The 22,466-nt window shown below is 38.8% G+C and overlaps 1 protein-coding gene across 1 annotated transcript; it reads left to right on the forward strand.

Annotated features, from left to right (window-relative positions):
• Positions 1-498: 498 nt before the first annotated feature.
• On the forward strand, positions 499-21,453 carry si:ch211-284k5.2 (sperm axonemal maintenance protein CFAP97D1). The gene is made up of 6 exons (XM_053640909.1): positions 499-700; positions 15,185-15,279; positions 16,051-16,131; positions 17,469-17,587; positions 19,343-19,526; positions 20,927-21,453. The coding sequence occupies exons 1-6, from the start codon at positions 499-501 to the stop codon at positions 21,035-21,037; spliced, it is 792 nt and encodes a 263-aa protein (XP_053496884.1). The 3' UTR covers positions 21,038-21,453.
• The last annotated feature ends 1,013 nt before the right edge of the window (positions 21,454-22,466 follow it).

Genomic DNA, 22,466 nt, shown 5'->3' on the forward strand with positions numbered 1-22,466 from the left:
CACAGAATACTCTCATCTGTATGGATTTCACTGTGCCACAGTGTAAAGGCTATACTGAGAATATTAAAGGAGGTTTTGGACTGTCTGCTACATGGCAAACACCTTTGCTGACAATTTCATTGTGTCACTCATGGTTTCACAAGGGAAGTGTTATCTCCAGACATATGCTGCCTAGCACAGAATCCACAGAAGTACAGAATGCAGATGCATTTGAGACATTTTTTTGAACTGGTTCTTCCTCAAGTAGAACAAAATGCCGACATAGTTGAGCACCTGACAAAAATGGTGCTAAAGCGGGACCCTGAGTTGTTAGTTGAGTTCTTTGCCTGTACAGAGGTGGCATGGGAATGCCCTGAACCACAATGGGCCAGTTGTCTGCTTCTCCTGTTGTCAGGAGAAACCCATCTCATGGCACAACAGCTGCCTGTCACAAACCAGAAGATCCAAAAAAAAGTCATCTTGCAAACGGTTGGTTGTACCCATGAGTAACAGCGGCAGATGACTCAGTCCTTCACCCTCAATAAACTTGGCCTCCTGTTCATGTTTGTACAACAGTTTTTAGACACCTGTTCACTGAGGTTACTGGTTGATAAGCGCAACACCGGAGAGGTTGTGGACCTAGTGGCACTTGTGGGTCCAGTGTCACTGGCGGGCAACTTCCAGTGGTTGAAGGACCACCTGGAGCCATATCCAGTAGAAGGTGACACCCTGTTCTTACTCTCTCTCTCTCTACATCCATTAGCTGCCCTTTTCATATACTGGCTATCCATTTATTCAAATGGTCCTCTGTGCTCAGCTTCCTTGTTGTCCTTCACCTTCTTCCCTTCAAATTCTTTATCCACTTTCTTCCCACATGTCAGACCGCACAGATTCCCAGAAACAGGGTTGGACCAAGCAGATGTGTTGTCACTCTGGGAAACCTGGCAAATGCTGATTGGTTGAGGCAAGGAAGTGTGTCCAGTTGCACACCCAGAAATGTGATACAGTGACCCTCCTTCCAGGGGTTTTATCCAGTTTCAAAATAATAAGCTACAAATACAACTCGAGTACCAATCTAGTTTATGGTTGGTATAGGTTATTCTGGTAGACATGTGCAAATCAACCCCGTGAAAAGTACCCTGTCTGCCAGGTTCACTCTTTGGGCCTTATGCCAAAGAAGTCCTGGACAGAAGTGTGCATGTTTCAAAGACTAAAAACCAGCAGAGCTAAACAAACCGGCCGTAAGCACCCTGAAATCACCACAGCCTGGATTCTAGATTGGAGACGGCTCAACTTTTTCCAAAAAGCCTTCCTATTTTGCATGTTACTCATGCTGTGCAGCCACAAGACTGGTTCATGTTAGTCAATGCATATTTTCATGCTCTCAATACTCCAGGGCATTTTTTTTCCAATTACTCCAGGTTTTTTGAGGTTTGCCTTCAATATACATGCATTCCAATTCACAGTCCTAGATTTTACCCTCTCTCTAGCACCATGGGTGTTTTGAAATGTATGAAGGAGCCCCGTTGTCTCTGACTGCCAGAGGAATAAGGATACTGTCATATTTGGATAATTGGTTCCTATATGGCCCCACCATGGAGCAGGCCATTCAGGACAAACCCACCTTCTGAGCACAGGTTACAGTGCTTGGTCTCACTAATCCTGGAGCAGGACACAAAATTAATTGGTGTGAAGCAAGATTAATTAAGAATGCTAGCCACCTTGTCACCCCATCTAAGGTCACTGTGTATGGAACTGGATCCTGCTGAGCATGCTAGGTTTTCTAACTGCAACTGCAAAAGTAGTTCCCTTGGGTCAGTTGGAATTAAAGAATTAAAGATTTCTTAAGTGGGTTTATCAGCTTGTGGCTAAAGTTCAAATACCACAGATAGAAACATTCAGCCAGATACATGAGACTTTTCTCACAAAAGTGGCCCACCTCAGACCAGTGCCCCACTGGAGAGAGATAGTCACTACAAATGCCTCCCTCACAGTCTGGGGTGCAGTGTGTTTCCACAGACGCATAGGAGGCATGTGGAACACTTGTTTGGGAGAATAACTCATCAACCAGTTGGAACTGAGGGCAGACTATCTAGCCCTCAAATTGTTCTTACTAGTTCTCAGGATGGCTGGTCCATTCGGGCAATATTGTGGCAGTTGGATATGTCAATCACCAGGGCAGGATGAGGTCAGATGGTGCTTTCTGATTTGCACAAAAGGTCAGCAGGTGGGCTCACTGACAGTTAGCCTTAGGAAGTTGGCTTGACAGCACAGTAGTGGAGCAGACTCATTGTCAAGACATGTGTGGGCTTTGATGGGCAGATGAACTTGTGGTTGAACCCAAGGTTTCTGCCTAAATTCATATCTCCTCCATTTATTAACCAATTGATTAACCTTGGGATTGCAACTGCCACAGAGGTAAGTCACAAGGAACTCCCCTATCTAAACAGAGGATAGCCCACATGGTGATGAATGTCATCACCTTGCCCTACAGGCAAGCCAGGTGCCTGGCCTGTACTATGACATGCCACTTAACGAAGAGTGCCTTCTTCTCATGACCACTACTTAACACTGCATGAGATCTGCACTTTTGCTACCTGGGTGTCACCATGCACCTTCTACAAGGCTAACATCACCCCTCCCAGTAGTATGAGTGTGCCAACTATTGTGACATATTTGGTGAAATAGAATGCTAGTTACATATATAACTGTGGTTCTATGAACAATAGATGACTGCCTGGGTTCCAGAGAAACAACGTCTGTATGACAGTAACACAAGAAGTTATACAGCTGATATTCACCGCCCCTGGCACTTATCCATTGTTCAAAGAACTTCAGTTGCTTACATAACCACACTGCTGAAAAGTTTTGGAGTGCAATACCTGACTCTGAAGCACATTTTGGGTATTATAATAAAATCTGCAATACATTTTTAAACTGTATTTAAATAAAATTAAACATTCATACAGACAGACAAGAGTGATGTTACACACAAGCACACAAATAGACACAACTAGACACTTGCATTAACGTGGGACGGAGGAGGAGGAGGAGGAAACAGAAAGAGAGAGCGGCAGAAGCAGTTCATTAGCTTCTATAGCTAAGTGCAGCTCTGCGTCTAAAGTAGCAAACACATCTTCCCATGTTTGATTTACGAGCATAGTATATTTACTTCTCATAGTTCTCACACATTGAAACAGCGTGAAAGCAGACAATTTCTTCAATCATAAATCAACTAAACGCACCACATTGAGTGATCTTGCTTCTATGCAGATCACTCTGGCTTACCCCTGTCTATTTATTAGTTGCCACACCGTGTTAACCAACTGGCATCTGCCTATGACATCACACATTTTTGTAGATCTGTGTGGTTGTGTGTGTGTGTGTGTTTGTGTGGAAGGAGATCTTTCTCCACTTACATTACACCTTACATGCCTGGGCCCCAGAATAAACAAACATCACTGTAAATTAAAACACACACACAGCACTTCGTTAGTTCACGATGTGGTTAGACTATAACCCAAATGGCAACGAGCCCTCTTAGTCCCACAAACACTCTCACTGTGTTTGAGAGTAAGCTTGCCATTTGTGGATCAGTTTTGGTTTTTCAAAGCTTAACTTAAGATCAGTTTTGAAAGGCTGAGTTGTTTGAGCAGTTTTCCACATGGTGCCTCTTATGAAATATTAAACTCTGCTGTGATTTTGTTTTCCACAGCAGTACTTACGCTCATGTTTCCATCAGTTCTATTGAAGGAGAAGGGAAGACAGAGCAGCAGCAACAGCAAAGCAACATAAAAATCCATATGGTAGAGGTCATACAATCAGTACCCCCCCCCCCCACCCCAAACACACATACACAGGCTGTAAATAGACTAGGGATATATACACTAGATATATACACACACCTGATAGTGATGAGTGTAGGATGGTTTCAGCAGAACAGAGCCAGTGATCCCCACCTAATACACACTATAACACAGCAGCTCCACAAGCCCCCTGCAATTACGGGCTAGAGACAGGCAATCTCCCCACTATGGGGCTGCTGTTATGAAGCTGTGCGGCCAGCCAGCCAGCCTGCCTGGCTGCACTCAATCTCAGGCAAATAAAAGCGCCTCTGGCAACTGGCCTTCATGGTTCAAGGGAGAGACTGTGAAGGAGGAGGCCCTCTTCTAGAAATAACAGGGAAGAAAAAAGAGCAGAAAAAGCCTGAGTGTGGAAAAGGGGCCTCTGTCAGCATGGAGACTGGGACTGAATGGCAAACATGCAGATGTGCAAATGAACCCCTGTAGAGAGCGGATAGAGAGAAAGGGAACGAAAGAGACAGCAAAAGAGGGACAGCGAAGGGAAGGAGGGGAGGGCCATTGATTCTCCACTAATCTGGAAGAAACATAGAAAGACTCAGAGGTCACTGGTCACTGAGGAAAGAAGTCTCTTAGTAACCTCAATTTAACGTACATTAACTCAGAGGTCAACACATACACAAACACACGCATATAACAACGCCAAAATAGCAATCCTCTCCCAGTGTCAAATTCCCCAAATACTGATCCCGTACCAAAAACCACAATATTCTCCTTTATGCATCAAAACCACTCAATTAAAATTGCACAATGCATATAAATTATACAACAGGGTACAATTTCTGTGCAAAAGCTTGTACATAATTTAACAAAGCCTGACAGTCAGAGTGCTGGTACATATGCTTGTGTCTTTGTTAGTAACATTAAGTCAGTTTACAGTAATGTTCTTCAAAGAGGCAAAAGGGGTTTTTGTTTTACAGTGGAATCTGTGTTTTCTTTCTTTGCCTATTAAAAATAGTCAAACTGTTTCTTTTCCAGCTGTTGTTCCAGATCACTTGCTAATTCATTCAGACTTTTCCTGTGTGTCCTAATGCAGTTCAGTATGTAATCAGTTCAGTAGAACAGTTCTCACACAAGAGACAGAAGTCCAGAACTACAGACAGGTTGAGGAAACGCACGTGGGCCCAGTCAGCCATAATCACTCTGTATAAGCACGCCAGTGTGGGATAACTGGCATGGGTACATACTAATTGGTGTAGTACAATAAATGAGAAAGTACTGTTATGTTCATTTTATTATAAATAGCTAGGCGTGCTATACCTGATATTATGGGTTGTATTTCTTTTTTTAAATAATGACATATAATGCTGCCACAGTATTACAAGGAAAACCAATTTAAAAAAGATATATTCTAGTGGTTTCCCTTGTACTGCTCCTGTGGTTTTTATGTAGAAATGCTGTTTAATCTGAAATGTATGTGATTTGGGAAGATACATATTTCGGTGCATATTTTGTGATATCGTTTATACGGGTATAGGACAACACAATTAACTATTTTTGAACTTCTCTTTTATGACATTTTACAGTAGATATAAAAAGTATACATACCCCTTTAAAAAAAAAAAACATGCAGGTTTTTGTGATGTAGAAATGAAGCCAAGCTAAATAATATTTTTCCATCTTTAATGTGATATAGCAACCAACACAATTAAAGTGAAAAACAGTTAGAAACATTTTAAGGGAAAAAAGGAAAGAGGAAAAAAACTGCACAATCCTAACAAATACTTGGTTAAAGCACCTTTTGCTTGTAATACATTCTTAGCACAACCAACAATGCACATCTGGATTTGGCCATTTCATTCCACTCTTCCTTGCAAAAATGCTCCAGAGCTATCAAATTGTAAGGGAATCTCCTGTGCACAGCAGCATTCAGATAATTTCACAGGTTTTTGATAGGATTTAGATCTCTGACTGGGCCATTCTGTTCATCTTTTCTCATGAAGCCATTCCTTTGTTGACTTTGTGCTCTGGGTCATTATCGTGCCAGAAGGTGAAATCTGCCATGGCCTGCAGATTTGATTTTTTAGAGCATTCCTGATTCCCTCTATCCTGACTAGAGTCCCTGTCCTAGCTGAAGTGAACCAGCCCCATAGCATGATACTGCCACCATCATGTTTCACTGTGGGTATGGTGTTCGTTGGGCAATAAGCTGTCTTGCTTTTTTCACCTAACAATTATGCCCAAAAAGTTCTACCTTGATCTCATTAGACCATAACACATTTTTCCACATGGCCTGGGGTGATTTAGGATGGCTTGGATGTTCCGTCTATCTACCCTACTCCATAGGCATGTGAAGAATAGGAGAGATCGTTGTCACATGCAGGGGGAGACCAGTACTTGACAGATATCCCAGCAGATCCTTTAATGTTGGCACAAGTCTCTTGGCAGCTTCTCATTAGGTATTCTTTGTGGGTTTTTTTTGTCAGTTTTAGAGGGACATCTTGTTCTTGATAATGTCATCAACAACTTGTTGATGATGGCCTTCATGGTATGGTACATGCGTTTGAAATTCATTTGTTCCCCTCTCCTGATCAATACCTTTTGATAATTAGATCCTGTACATGCTTTCTAAGCTCCTTGCTGACCATGGCTTCAGCAGTCAGATGAAACCAAGAAGATGTCCTACTAAAACAGCTGATCTTTATTTGGGGTTAATCAAAATCACTTCATTAGTAACAGGTGCATGGTGATTACTTTGAACATGAATTTGAACAGAGTCAATGCCCCATTATAAAAGTGTGGAACACTTGTCCAGGTTATTGTTTTTTCTTTTCCCTGTAGAACATTTCTATTTGTTTTTATCACTTGAATTTTGTTGGCTGCTATAATCACATTAAAGGTGGAGAAAGATCTGACATGATCTATGTTGGTTAAATTTTTATTATTATTATTATTATTATTATTATTATTATTATTATTATATTATTATTACAATTATTATTTTTTTTATAAAACCTGCCAATTTAACAGGGGTATGTAGATTTTTTTATCAACTGTATACTCATATATAATCATTATAATTACTTGTATTCACAGAAACAAATGAGATACATTCTGCTTTAATGACTTCAAAATGACCAAATGCTTCATAAAGGCCAAGTCAATTAAAATGAAAAATCTTCCAAACTAATCTATATAAGGTATATGAAATACAGATAAAAAACCTATTAGTAACATAAGCTTGCTGTGCTTTCACCTCTCTCCGACTTATTTTTTTACTCAGCTGCCATAGGGGCTTGTGTTGGAATGACAGCAGGAGCACTAGAGCTCAGCTCAAAACATGTCCTACTGACCTTCACCATGTCATCATTTTATGGTGTTGAAAATGAATTTTCAAAGTGAAATGTGTGAAGATGATTGCCATAAATTTGCTCTCTTTATATTTAGAAGATGTGTATTAGTTTTACTGCCTGCTTGGCCTTAGTATGTGATTGTGTTTTGGCTTTTGGAAAAATGAAGTTCATAGTGTGGTGCTAGCTTTCTGACTTGAGTATCTGCATGACCTCAATTCAGTGCAGGTTTGCTGTGAAATGCTTGGCAGACACAGACATTCCATTAATTCCATCCCTGCAGAGGAGACAGAGTGAGAAAGAGAGAAAGACAGAGAAACAGAGAGAGAGAGAGAGAGAGAGAGTGAGAGAGAGAGAGAGAGAGAGAGAGATAGAGTCCTACTTGTAAAACACTGGAGGATTCAACATTTGGCACTTCATTCATTCAAAAAAAAAAAATGCACACTTAAGGGTGTTCTCCAGAAGATATGAAACTTGACTACATCAAATGAAAGAGACTGAAGTGAAAGACAAGGCCTTCTTTCTGAATGATTCACAGTAATTGAGTCACTGGCTGAGGCAGATAGTCTCCGTTTGGTTGTATTTCACGCTCCTGTGAGCTTGTGGCAGGCTCGTTCTGTCAGACAGCCTGCAGACTGCAGCCCTCGCCCAATTCTCTCCTCTACTGTGCTGCAAAATAACACGCTGAGTGACCTCCTCATGGCAAAATGCCTAGGAAAAAGGAGGGAGGAACAGCAAAAAGAGGGGGAGGGGGGTGGCCATACTTCACTGCTGCACACAGCAGATAATGAAGCCAACTGCAGGGAAAATCAGAGGAGAGAGTGAATGAGAGAAAATGAGAGAGAGAGAGAGAGAGAGAGAGAGAAATGGGGGGAGGTTGACAGAGAGAAAGCCGCTCTCTCTGAGGATGCTCCATGAAACATGGAGTAGAATGACAGTAGAATGAGCAGACTGGTGATCAGTACATGTTCAAGCTCGATTCAGGGCTGTGCTTCTTAATAGCCTGGTAGAAATACATGGATATTTGCTCAGTTTGGTTACGCTACATCTCAATAGGAAGTTGCAACAAAAATGATTAAAAGGGAGGATGCTGAATCCATATATACGGTATGTCTCTGTTGCCCTTAAACTCCAGGATCTGCCAGAGGGTCCAGATAATTGGTAAATAATCATATCATTACAATAATCAATGCAATCTTTATAGTACTTTATAACTAAATACATTTTTTTCTGATCGTAGAGTTTTGATGTGTGTTTTTTTTCCATAGCAATGTGTCAACTTTATGGCTTATGGTCTTAAAAGAGAATTTTTTATTTTATTTATTTTTTTTTTAAGTTTTTTTTTTTTTTTAAAGAAGCCTTCACAACACCAATGTACTTAAGGTTGTATTCAAAGTTAGTATTTACACAGGGAGAGTTCTCTTTATTCAGAGTCAGGTTATGCAGGCGCCCATTCAAATTATTAAAATGACCTGCATTTGGGTCACACCTGTGAGGTAGCCAACGCAAACATTTGCCATTAGGCTTGAAAAACAATCAGGGAATAGATCATGCAAAGCAAGACTACATTTGTTTCCATGCTATCACCTGCAAACAGACATAACATAAAAACAAAAGACACTTTATAATGAAAAAATGAATAAATAAAAGACATAATATGATAGTATACACTATATGGCCAAAGGCTTGTGAACACCTGGGCATCACACTCATATGTGTTCCTTCCCCAAACTGTTGGAAGCACACAACTGTGTAGGATGTTTTTATATGCTTTAAAATGTCCCTTCACTGGAACGAACATGTTCCAGCATGACGACGCCCCTGTGCACAAAGCGAGCTCCATGAAGACATGGTTTACCAAAGTTGTGGAAGAACTCGAGTGTCCTACACAGAGCCCTGACCACAACCCTACTGTACACTTTTGGGGTGAACTGGAACGCCGACTGCACCCCAGACCTCCTCACCCGACATCTCACTAATGCTCTTGTAGCTGAATGAACACAGATCCCCACAGCTCCAAACTCTAATGGAAAGCCTTCCCAGAAGTGTGGAGCTTATTACAACAGCAAAAGGTGGACTAAATCTGTAATATGATGTTCAACATGCACATATAGGTGAGATCGTCAGGTGTCCACAAAGTTTTGCCATCTTTTTATGAATGAGGAAGATGGCAATTATTCAAATAAACATCTAATAGGAGTCTTGTACTGTATTGTGGTCATATGAATAGTCCTAGTTGTAATTATTACTTCAATCACTGCTACTTTGTCTCATTATTTATCAGCTTACAAAACAGCACATACTTTATTTTGCAAAATGAACTAGAACCATAGTGGCTGAAAGCAGGAACACTTACAGCTTACAAGTCTAGTTCATAGCCTAATTTTATCCAGTGTCTCTGATTGAGATGCTGTCTTTTTTGTTCTCTTCTTTGAAACAAAAAAAAAAACCCAACAACTTTCCTTAGAATTTACAGGGACAATATGATTAATTAATAAATTATTTCATATTTATGTATTTCAGATTGTTCCTTCATTGTTATCTTACAGTCCTAAACAGAAGTTTCAGCATGAAATGCGTGACTGAAATACAACGCCTAGTCAACAACTGTATAATAATTAGTCTATTCTAGTTCTTTGAGATATTGCAGTTAGGTGCAAAGTCATCTGGAAAAAATACTTCATTATGAATGTGTATTGAGTATGTCTCATAGACTCCCTCATCTAAATACATTTCATTAATAACCGGCTTGCGCAACTAGGGTTAATCCCCACACTTAAAATCTGTATCCTGTGTTTATATGTTTCTGTAAAGCTGCTTTGAGACAATGACCGTTGTAAAAAGCGCTATACAAATAAAATTGAATTGAATTGAATTAATAATTCATTCATATGGAATAAGTAAGGAAAAATAATTATGTCTGGGAGTCTGGGAAAACCTTTTAGATGTTGCTGTGACAAAAAAAATAAATAAATAATGTTTTGATCCAAATGATTTTCCTGTTTATAACTACTTTATAGCTACTTTAAGGGGGGGAAAAAATCATCAAATTGTAGTAAAAATGTTTTTGTTTATTTTATAACGGTTATAAAATGCTTTCTACCTCCAGAGATCACATTAGGAAAATAAAAGTCTGTCTAAAAAAAAAAATGAATGGCTTAATTTGCTAGCTAATTTGCTCTCTAACTTCCAGAGAGAGAAAAGAGAGAGGCTGGTAAAACAATTACTGATTACATCCTTTATAACATAAGTGATAACAGGCACTAACGAGTCTAACAGATGTTCCATAACATTACAAGTAACTATAAACAATGAAAACTCAAGGCGTGGTGTTCGTTAATAAATAAAAAAGTGTCACTGTTGGTAAATCATTGTGTATTATAAGCAGAATAAAACCCTTTGGGCCATGATGTTATAGGAAAATAATCTACTTTGATTTGCATTGGGATATCTCACACAACCCTGTCGTGGATTGTTTTCTTTTTAAAGCAAATACATGCAAAAGAGAAACATGTTTCAGTTCAGGAAAGCCTGAAGTTCTCAGAACTTCTCATAGCAGGAAATTATTCAGCCACTGGTGAGAGAGGGGATCACAAGGCCATCTCCACAGTGGACGTCTACAGGATGAGACAAAGCAGCGTCCTATGAGGCATGAAGAACACTGAAACATAAAATGGTTACTATCAGACCTTTCTGAAATTACTCCTCCAAACTAGATTACTGAGGCATTTGTCCCAAAGGTCAAATCAATTCAACAGCGGAAATGTTATTGCTTTTGTGACGCGTAGATACGAGAGGAAATCTGTTCTGTAGCCGATTCGGACGTGACCCCGTTTGATTTGCTATGATGGATTAAATTATGCACAACACAGCAAAATTGTAAGACTGTAAGTGTTTAATCAATGGCGTAATTCCTTTTTATTTTAAAGCGAGAAATGAATGAATGAATGAATGAATGAATGAATAAAAATGAATGAACGAGTAACACTCTTTCTCCCCTGAGAGCCCTAATGGACAGATGGAGAATCTGCACAGCCTCCTAACACAAGCAAATTGTCTTGAGGATTGGTTTTCAATATCAGCCCTGACCTTTGACTTCATGTTGTTAAGACAAGACTGTAGTAGTTTGGAATTGATTTGAGGACATAGATTATAGACCAGAATAACTAGTCATTTATTATCGTTTAACATTACAATAAAGCATGACACGGGAATGGAGTGGAGACAGATGCTTTAAGACAATCACTGGAGCTCAGATCTCAGGTGTGAGGAGGAGTGTGTGTGTGATTATACAAGAAAGAGAGAGTGACTTTGTATGTGTGTGTGTGTGTGTGTGTGTGTGTCTGTCACACTCGGAGCTATCAAGAGCTACATGGGAGAAAACAAGATGACACAAATCACAGTGTTTATTTTCAGCACGTAATTATTGACGTTTATCTTTAAATGGCCACCCAGTGTGACTCAGCTGTGGGTTCTAATTGAATTTCCCCCCTTCACCTGGATAAGACTAATTATTAATGAAACACAGAAGCCGTGATAAGACTCTGAGTGAGAAAGAGGAGGTGATTTCCACACATAAACGCACACCCGGATTTGAACACAGGCAAACAGAAATCCTCATCCAGCTACAAGTTTCCATGAGAATGCAGCAATATGTAAAGCAACAAGGCAGCAAGGACGTGGTGTTGAGCTTATTTACATATAAACATCTTGTTTATCAGTACTTTTCAGCTGACCTTTTTCAGTACTGTAAGAAGGCTGGATAAATGCCGACTTATTTTGGTTTTCTCCCATTCGCTTGTGTTGTTCTGCCCAGAACAAGCCTGACAGGCGCGGCAACAAAAGGCACTTAAGGGCCAGGCACACACACTCCACTCACTGAGACTCAGACACAGATAACTACAGACAAGGATGGCTGCTAGGAGACAAGCGTGGGTGGGTGAGATCTGTGCTCAGGGGGAATTATCAGTTTATACTTGAGAGCATGCACACACACGTACATTTGTCTTACTATCCTCGTGAGGACCTTCTAATTATTAATGTAGCTAATTATTTCAATGAGGCACCTGAAGCTAACCCTAATCTTAACCTCAGTAACCAAAAAGGAACCTTTTGGTTATTAATTAAAAATAAATAAATAAATCTGCCTTTTGCTGGAAAAAAAAAAAAAAAAGAGACCTCATGGAGGTCAAACCTCTTTCCTCATGGAGGTCAAACCTCTCAGATATTTCTTTCCTGCTGAAATCCCCACCAAGATATAACACATGCACTACCACCCCCTTCCACACACACAAGTACACTTACCCTACAAAGAGACCTAGCAGCCCAACAATTCATTTTATTGTATGAGAATGGGAAAAAAATTGAGTGACGCTGTGTTAGCGAGGAAAGATTGAGACACACCGAGAGAATGTGCTGAACAGCCTTCAGTAATCTCATTCAAATAATAATAATGAGCCAATGGTAATTACCCAGTGCACCTCTCTTTAATCTCATCTACTCGAGGGCTTCAAAAGAGCGTGATACAGGTCTTTACCTAAAGAGCACAGGGTCGGAGTGTTTACTAAAGCACCTTCATGGCCGAACAAGATCTGTTCAAGCTGTAATCAGCCTTCACACCCCAGGAATTATCTGGCTACAATGTAAAGAGGAGTAATCATGTTTAAACAGGAGTTCTTCACCCTGCCAGCAGAAAATCAGTGTGCAACCTTTAAACACATCCCTCCGGGTCAATTTGTTATTGAATCTAATGTGAAGTAGCGCTCACACACACACACACATACACAGAAGAGAGAGAAAAGAGAGGAGGAGAATGCTGGGGAGGGGTTGTGTGTACTGTGTGACGGGAGCAGATGTTAAAGCTGTCATAGCCACATTTTCCAATTGAATGAGCGGCTGAAAGAAAGAGACAGAGGAGGTTGGGGGGGAGATTTTTGAGACAGCAAGAACGATGAACAGAATTAAACGATTTTCTCTCAGGCACAAAATTAGCCCTAGGTTCTGCTCGTACCAACTACCAAATCTCCCCTGCAACATACATAAAAGAATGAGTCACTCAGGTTGCATACATGATTGTATGTGGAGCCACATGGAGCCAAGTTTTGATCAAATTGGTCAGAATCTTACTATACCAGATAGAAGGCTCATGAGTGTCCTATCATTGAGAGATACTGAAATCCTAATGGCAAAGCCATCCATCATGTTGCCAGGAGTCCAGAAGAGCATATACAGGTCCTTGCTGTCTGGTTGGGAGGGTTGGCATTACACTCACCTCTGTCACTGACCAGTGCTATGTCACATTGTATGAACAGCAGGTCGAAAACATTCTTGTGTCTTGGATGAAGTGCGTTTAATCCCTCTGGTTGTGATACTACCCAGAGAGTGGGACTTAATAATTATGTTAGGAGAGAAACGGCCATTGGTGTAAAAATTTGTGTTTCCATCACGTTCTCACATCTTAAGAATTGCCTATCTGCACTGCAAAACATGGCCGCCAGTCACTCAGTGAAGAAAGGAGCAAATATGCCATCTGGTGGCAAGAAATGATTTGGCATCAGTTGGATGTACAGACTGGAATTAACTCCTGACCATGGGGGGGGGGGGGGGGGGGGGGGGGGAAGGACGACTAATCCATTGTTTAATAATTTCCTAGGTCCAAAATGATGATGAAAATACTGAATATGAATACTTTATATAAGAGGTAACCAATATGTTAGGTGGCCCGGTGAAACCTGTACAAAAATGCAACAGGGCAATTCTTAGCTTTAATCTTAAAATGTATATTAAACTAACGCTTTAGCCTAAATATGCTGTAAGTGTGAATATACAGTATGAGTTTGGCCTGAGCATTACATAGAGGCTGCTTACCCATCAGACACTTCACTCCAAGAGTGGAAGTTAATTATTTTCCTATAAAAGCACACCCTAAAGTGTTTTATTCCTCTTATACAACAAATTACAGTGTTTAACTTTAATAATCATAACAATCACACGTCATTCTTTTTAACCCTTATAGTTACATTTAATGTAGCGGAACAAGACGAGTTATTCCATCCTACTTCTGATTAGAGATCAGATGAATTTTCCTGGTTACACAATTGCACTTTTGGACCATGTAGCACACGGTTATAGAAGGGAATTATTTATAATTACGCTATCCGGTGTCACCCAGATGAGGACGGGTTCCATTTTGAGTCTGGTTCCTCTCAGTGTTTCTTCTTCATGTCGTCTCAGGGAGTTTTTCCTCACCACCGTCACCTCTGGCTTGGTCTTTGGGGAAAATGTTATACAATTAATATTAATATCCTGAATGTATATATTTCTGTACAGCTGCTTTTTCACAATATGTGTTATTAAAAGTGCTCTACAAATAAAATTGAATTGAACTGAATTGAAATTAGTTCCTGTTAGTTGTCCTGAACAACGTCCCTTGGAGACAAATGTACTGTTACAAAAAAATGTGTAAGTGCTGATACTGGACAGTCCTTCCATAAATGTGAAATAAACATCTCATTCTTTATAAATTAGGCATTTTACTCATTTACCTTTTTATTTATTTATTTATTTATTTATTTTAAAAAAGTCTATTTATTATTCATCTTAAATTATGTCGAGTGCAATACCTTTGAATGAGCTGTTACTATAGAATCAATAACATATTCGAACTATTTAGCAACATAAAGAGACCTCTACAGTTCCTCCCGTCCTTGTACTAAGCCCGAGTATGATGTCCTGCGAGTGAACACTAATAATTTATTGACATCTGATGCTCTCTCAGTCACACGCCGAGTCTGTTACAGGTCGATTGGCCTGTGCTCTAAAGGACATCCATCACATGAGCACACAGCACAGCATATACCGCAGAGCCATTACAGTCTCCCACACGCACATCATCTTGGAATACTATTACTGGAAAAGCATTCAAATACTGCAATGCCTTTAACCCAAAACTACACGAATATTTAGAATTTTCAGAAAAACGAACACAAAGGAAAAGCATATAGGATTGAGAAATCTGCTAAATTACGGCACAATTTTCCTTTGCATCTGTAACAGGCATGCATAAAGCATACCAGCCACTCAAACCTGCTGCTAATAAATATCTGCAGAACAAATGGGACCAGGAGCACTATGATGAGCATCGAAAGAAGGTATGTAGCGGTGTTTATGCAATCCAGAGAGCAAATATTCCTGTTTGAGTTGAATCCTTTTCAGTGTGGATCTGAAGACCATTGATTGTTAAATGCATTCAAGAAACATGTCACATTTCTTCCATCCTTAACTTTCAGACTGTCAAACAAAATGCAATGGGACATCATACCTATTCATATAGGATTTGGAATTGTGGTGTGAATAAAGGAATATGTACTGTATCATCATGTATTATGGGAGTATGTATTATCTGATTAGTGTGTATTAAATGATGATAACTTCACACTAGCTCATGTAATTATAACTGGTTAAACAATGTCACACCAGTCAAAACAGTGACTACTATTCTATTCTATAGTTTCTTTTGTGCTAACTACTGCTATGATTAATAAAAACTAAACCAACAACATGATCAGCATGGTCTGGAATCGTCCGGCATTGTCTCCGCATTACTTATTAATGAGTGAAATTAATTATTAATGAATTATATAAAACAATCTATCTGGTCTAAACGCGCTTCGGAATTTTTAAAGCTGTGTAACAGCTTGTGTTTTTGTTTTCCTGTCAAAGGCTTGATTTTGTTGTGAATGATTAAGGATGTATTCCAAATTCTAGAGGATTCTGAGGAATGTTCTTTGAAAACCGATTGTTAACTGATTGTTAAAATGCAATGGGGAAGTGTAAGAAGATAACTGTGGTACGTGATCAGTAAGAGGCCTTTGAAAGTTGGTTGTTCTGCTCTAAATAAAATAGTTTTGTTTACCCATGAGGTGAGGGAAGCCAAACCCATAGTAGACACCAAAGGGATCCGAACGCCAACCCACATTCAAGTAAAGCTAAAGAAAGCACAGGTATGTACACATAATGTGTTAAATTATTTCTAATTTAGCTTATATACTATTTGTGCTAAAAAATTTTTTAAAAAACCAAAAAAAACCCTGCAAAACAATTAAACCTTAGCAAGTGAATATATTGATTAAAGAAAAGAAATATATTTTGAATATTGTCATATTTATCTAGCATTATATGATTGCAATAAACAAAACATTTTTGAGAAATTTTCTGCTAATTACAAGCTTGAAATAGTGTTATACTATTGGCAGATAGAATAAAAGTTTTCCGATTTTAAAGCATTTTAGAAATTTAGAATAGGATACGACTATTTCAAGCTTGTAATGAGAAGAAAATGAGTGAGTGAATTGAACTGAATTGAGCAAACATATCTAAAAACAGGCTGAATAATCATAACAAGTCAGCTTCGAAATGGCTCCTCCCATAGACAGCTCTCTGGTCTTCATGTTGGTTTATTTTTTTTTAACAACAAATGAAACCTAGGGCTCAAACCAAGAGCAGACATTCAGAGCTGTTCATTCTTTAAACCATCAGTTTAACAGGGCACACCTGGGCAGCAAGACACACCTGTCGCGTGTTCCAATATTTTTGATCACTCAAAAAAACAAAAAGTGCCATGTTCTAAGTTGTTTAACACAACTTAGAACAGCTGAAATTCTGATCTATCGTCTCACATTCATTTTTTATTAAATCTCAAACCCAAATGTCTTTAATGTATAGCAAACACAATAGAATTGGCCTTGCTGTTCCAATACTTTCAGAGGGGACTGTAGTTGATGTATAATAATCTCATATTATTAAAAAATGTATTAATTTGCCCAAATTCAAGAGATTTACAATATAATTTTCAATATGTCATTTTTTGCAGTGTGTACTTTGCGTTCTGTAGCGTTTTAGAAGCATGAACGTTCCACATGGGGTGTGCTCAACAAAATCTCCTCGGCTACACCGCAAAACATGTTAAAAAGTGAAAATATCTGGAATATAAATAAATATATCTAGTATTTCCTATTATAACATTACAATTAACCAAATATAAGATTACTAAACCTATTTCTGGTCATTTTTTGAAACCGTCTTATTCTATTGCCAGATAATTGTTCTAATTTTAAGCATTCATTCTGAAAGAAGCAAAATTATCTGCCAATAGAATAAGAACATTCAAAACTTGCAATTAGTGAAGATATCTAAGAGTTAAATAATATTCTTTGGTTTATGGTAATCTTAGCGTAGGAAATATTAGATAAATGTGACTGTATTCAAGATATATTTATTTGATAAGATGGCTAATATGGTTACTTATGATTTCAATATAACATCGTCATATTTGTATAAGGTTCAAGAGGAACGGCAAGCCATCATCGACAGAGATAACCAACTGCTAGCATCTAAACTAGCTGATATTCAGCATTCTAAAGGGCGCATAGACCACAGGAACTTCTATCCAGTGCGTAGGTAAGTAACATTTCTGTGTGTGTAATGAATACATCCCTCTATACTAACACTGAAGCTATTTCCTCTCCCGGTCCAAAGACATGTAGGCTGATTGGCATTTCCAAATTGTCTGTAGTGTATGAATGTGTATAAAATTGTGCCTTGCGATGGGCTGGTACCCCGTCCAGGGTGTCCCCCGCTTTGTGCCCCGAGTTCCTTGGAATAGGCTCCAGGATTCACGTGACCCTGTATAGGATAAGCTATATGGAAAACGGATGGATATTATTCATATTACTGAGAGCTTCCTGCCTAATGTCATTGTATACTTAGCACTTAATAATTAAATTTCTTTGGTTGGTTCAGCTAGACTTATCCACACTCTTCACTAACAACAACATTTAGGTCTATGACCCCTGACTGCATCATTTGAAAGCGTTTGCTGAACAATATTTATTATTTATTGTGTCTTTTCTGTACTGTGTTTAGTATGACGTGTTTTTTGCAGTTGGCTTATTGTCACCAGATTGCAAGGGTCAGAGTTGCTGATTAAAATAGCGTTCTTTTCAGCTCTTTCTCTGAAAAAACAAAACAAAACAAACAGACATTGAGGCAGGTCATTTTTTTGTGTAAAGTAAAATATTTTGAAACGAATCTGCTTGGCTGCCAGGGCATTAGTTTAAACAGTCTAATACGTAAAGTGTAGGTGTAGGTGTATGGCCTACAAATTTGCAGAACTTGAACGGGGTGCCTTAGTTAAAGCTTTGTTTACAGCATGTTTTATGTGGGTTCACTTCACCCCTGAGCTGTAGGTGTAAATTGTTAATGTTTCTTTAGCAGGGTGCTCATGAATTACTGAGAGGCAGATTCCCCAGTGTCGAGTTAAACCTGTCGAATTCTAACCTTTGTATCTTTGTAGGTCTTACTGCGGTCTCACACAAGCTGTTATTAATATGTAAGTTAGCGTAATCAAATTCACACAGCCATCTGAGCTTGGGGTAATTTTATCGAGTTAGAGGTATTTTTCAGTAGCACATTTAAAATTTTATGGCATTTTCACACAACTCTCCGCTGAAACATGCAACAATTGATCAAAAATGCTCTACAGCGATCAAAACACTGCATTCACATCTCGTTCCACCAAAACGTCGACAGTAGTGTTTTTGTAACAAGAATACTTTATCACAATTACCTCAGAAACACTCAAAATTGTTGCCGTTAATGCAGATCCACTATATTACATAAATCTATGGAAGGTATGGAGTGAACAATTGTTTGCTTTGTATTTTGCTGGCTTTGAGTGTAGGATTTGTGACTTAGTAAACTGATTTCCAGTTTAGTTTTGTTTCGCTGAGTATTGACACTGAGTGAGAACTGAATGAAAGAAATTTGGAAATAGTGCAAGGTTTCTTCCTCATATCATCTTAGGGAGTTTTTCCTCACCACCTTCACCACCGGCTCGCTCAATAGGGATAAATTCACACACTTAAAATCTGTATCCTGTGTTTATATGTTTCTGTAAAGACATATAGACAGTGAGACAATGTCTATTGTTAAAAGCGCTACACAAATAAAATTGAATTGAATTGAAGTAGTGTTCACTGAATGCTTATTGTATTCAAACGAGGAAAACATTGCTCATTGTTTGGTTCAAATAGAGCATTGCTGTTCTGTGTAAAGAGTTTAGAGGAAGAGAACTTAGTACTGAAAATGCTTCTTAGAAATTGTAATAAAGTTTGTAATAAAATCAGATTGTCAGTGGCAATGTTGTTCATCCAGTCTGAACTCTGAGAGGAGGAGGGCCGAGCTACTGCAGGTGACTCATGAGAATCAGACCATCTATGAGCGGATTACAGCACAGGAATCTGAATACAGACGGGAACTGTGGGAGGAGAACTGGGCAAAGACCGAGCAAAGGCGAGATGGTATTACGTGCTATCCACGGGGAGTGGCTGATAAGCAGGTAAACAACACAGAGTCAGAGGACGCTTATTTTTTTGTCTTTAAAAATCATTTGAACTTTAAGGTCAGTATATATCTTAAAACACTGCCAGATTTTGTTTCAGTACATTAAGTTTGAAAACATTATGTTTAATATAAACACTACAATGTTTCTCCATTTAGGGTCAGAAACACTGATAAATTTCTATTTCAAACAAGCTGGACCTCATTACATATTTATTCACTGTGAGGAGAAAGTCATACGTATCTAAATTAAACCTACAGATGGGTGACAAAGTAAAGGTAGTTCTAACTAGTAGTTCTATTATGCTGTGGGAGCCATTTTGCTTGTATGGTTTGGGTCCACTTGTCCCCTATATATAGAGGACATTTTCACTTAGGGGTATACTCACTTTTGTGAGATACTGTGTATATGTATGTATGTATATATATATATATATATATATATATATATATATATATATATATATATATATATATATATATATATATACATATACATATACACACACACACACACACACACGTATATATATATATATATATAAATAAACATTTCTATCCGGGATGGGAGAGGTATCGTGCAGGATGACAGCTCCGTCCACAGGGCATGAGGTCTCGCTGAATAGTTTGATGACATTGAAAATGATCCCATTCACCAGATCTCAACTTAACTGAACATTGATGTGAGCTTTTGAAGTAACATTTTATCTAACGCTCTCCCCCACCATCATTAAAACACAAATGATAGGAATATCTTTACGAAGACGGGTGTTCATCCCTGCTGTACAGTTCCACAGACATGTAGAATCTACACCAACATACATTAAAACTATTCTGGTGTCTTGTGGTGGACCGGGAACTTACTAAGACAATTTATCTCGGCTTTTTCTTTAATTTGTCACTCGTCAGCTAGCTTGGTCTTGTAATCTAAATAGAATGGTGTTAACTGTTGTACAAATTAATTTACCACACCAGGTACCTTATGTAATTTAGGTCACTTGTTAAGATTATTGCTAGCCAGTTTGCATTTTGATTATATCTATTAATTTGGTCATCTAGACTTGTTCATGGCCCCATCGACAACTGCAATTAGGACCATGACGATGATTAGGACCCTCTGGGGCTGTACGACATGACGTATTGTTGTAATGTGTTCAGCATTAAGTACTTCTGCTGTTGACTTATTGTTTGTTATTTTGACACAAAATGGCTAGACTGCAGAAGTCCAATTCTCTGAAACACTTTTTCTAGATGAGCTTGGAAAATCTCCAAATGTATGATTAAGGTCATTTTAGTAGTAGATGCTAAATGTATGCCTCAATGCAGGAAATTTGAGGGTGTCTTTAACAATCTTAGATGCACAGTAACAGACAATATCTTGACTTCTACATTACACAGAAGGTGAAGAAAAGTGTCAAGTTTTTGGGAGGAGCACCAGGCCGGACGCTGAGCTCATCCAGTAGAACAGAAGATGGCGAAAGCACAGACGAAGATCTCCAACATCAGTGATGACTCATTCTTCCAGTGTCCTACCACCACTAACTAGACAATGACATGGTACCCTTCAGAACATTAAGACCATGAATGTATATACAGGATTAAAAGGAACATCTGGATTTCTATAGGAAGACATTCTCACTATTCCACTATGCTCCTAAATCTTGATGGCTTTCATATCTAGTGTTTGGTGGCCAGTGGGTGGCAGCATAATACTTTAGAATAACGTTATTCATTCATCTGCAGTAAACACTTTATACTTTATTTCTAGTGAATTGAACAACTTCGGGCTTTCAAGAGTCTGTTAATTAAAATGACTTGGAAGGCAGGTAGAATTTCTCAGAATTTCAACTGTTACATATAAGTGAGTCCTTTTTTTACTACAAATTCACAACAGGTTCTCATCCTAGACCTGCTCGCTACGATGTTGTTTTTGTCATATGAGATTCAGTTGAAATGAAACACAATCATGTATGTTATGTAGAGTAGTGCTTGAGTGGTGCTTTCTGCATAAATGACCTAAAACATCATGATAGAAATAGATAGATTCACATAGAAGTCCAAAAAGTAGATAAAAAAGGACCCAATTAAACAAATGAGACAAAAATATTATACTTGGTAATTTATTTATTCATGAAAATGATCCAGTATTGCCTATCTGTGAGTGGCAAAAGTATGTGAACCTATTCTTTCAGTATCTGGTGTGACCACCTTGTGCAGTAATAATTGCAACTAAACATTTCGAGTAACTCAAAATCAGTCCTGCACATCGGCTTAGAGGAATTTTAGCCCATTCCTCAGTACAGAACAGCTTCAACTCTGGGATGTTGGTGGGTTTCCTCACATGAACTGGTTGCTTCAGGTCCTTCCACAGCATTTCTATTGGATTAAGGTCAGGACTTTGACTTGGCCATTCCAAAACATTAACATTATTCTTCTTTAACCATTCTTTGGTAGAATTACTTGTGTGCTTAGGGTCGTTGTCTTGCTGCATGACCCACTTTCTCTTGAGATTCAGTTAATTTACAGATATCCTGGCATTTTCCTTCAGAATTCACTAGTATAATTCAGAAATTCCATCAATGATGGCAAGCCTTCCTGGTCCAGATGCAGCAAAACAGGCCCAAAACATGATACTACCACCACCATGTTTCACAGATGAGATAAGGTTCTTATGCTGGAATGCAGACATCAGACCAGGCCACCTTCTTTCATTGTTCCATAGCACTGTGTGTTCTGACACCTTTCTATCATAGCCAGCATGAATGTTTTCAGCGATTTGTGCTACAGTACCTCTTCTGTGGGATCGGACCAGGCGGGCTAGCCTTTGCACCCTATACGCATCAATGAACCTTGGGCACCCATGACCCTGTCACAGGTTGTCCTTCTTTAGACCACTTTTGGTTGGTACTAACCACTGAAAACCAGGAACACCCCACAA

This window comes from Ictalurus furcatus, chromosome 14 (genome assembly GCF_023375685.1).
Source record: "Ictalurus furcatus strain D&B chromosome 14, Billie_1.0, whole genome shotgun sequence".
Taxonomy (NCBI): Eukaryota; Metazoa; Chordata; class Actinopteri; order Siluriformes; family Ictaluridae; genus Ictalurus; species Ictalurus furcatus.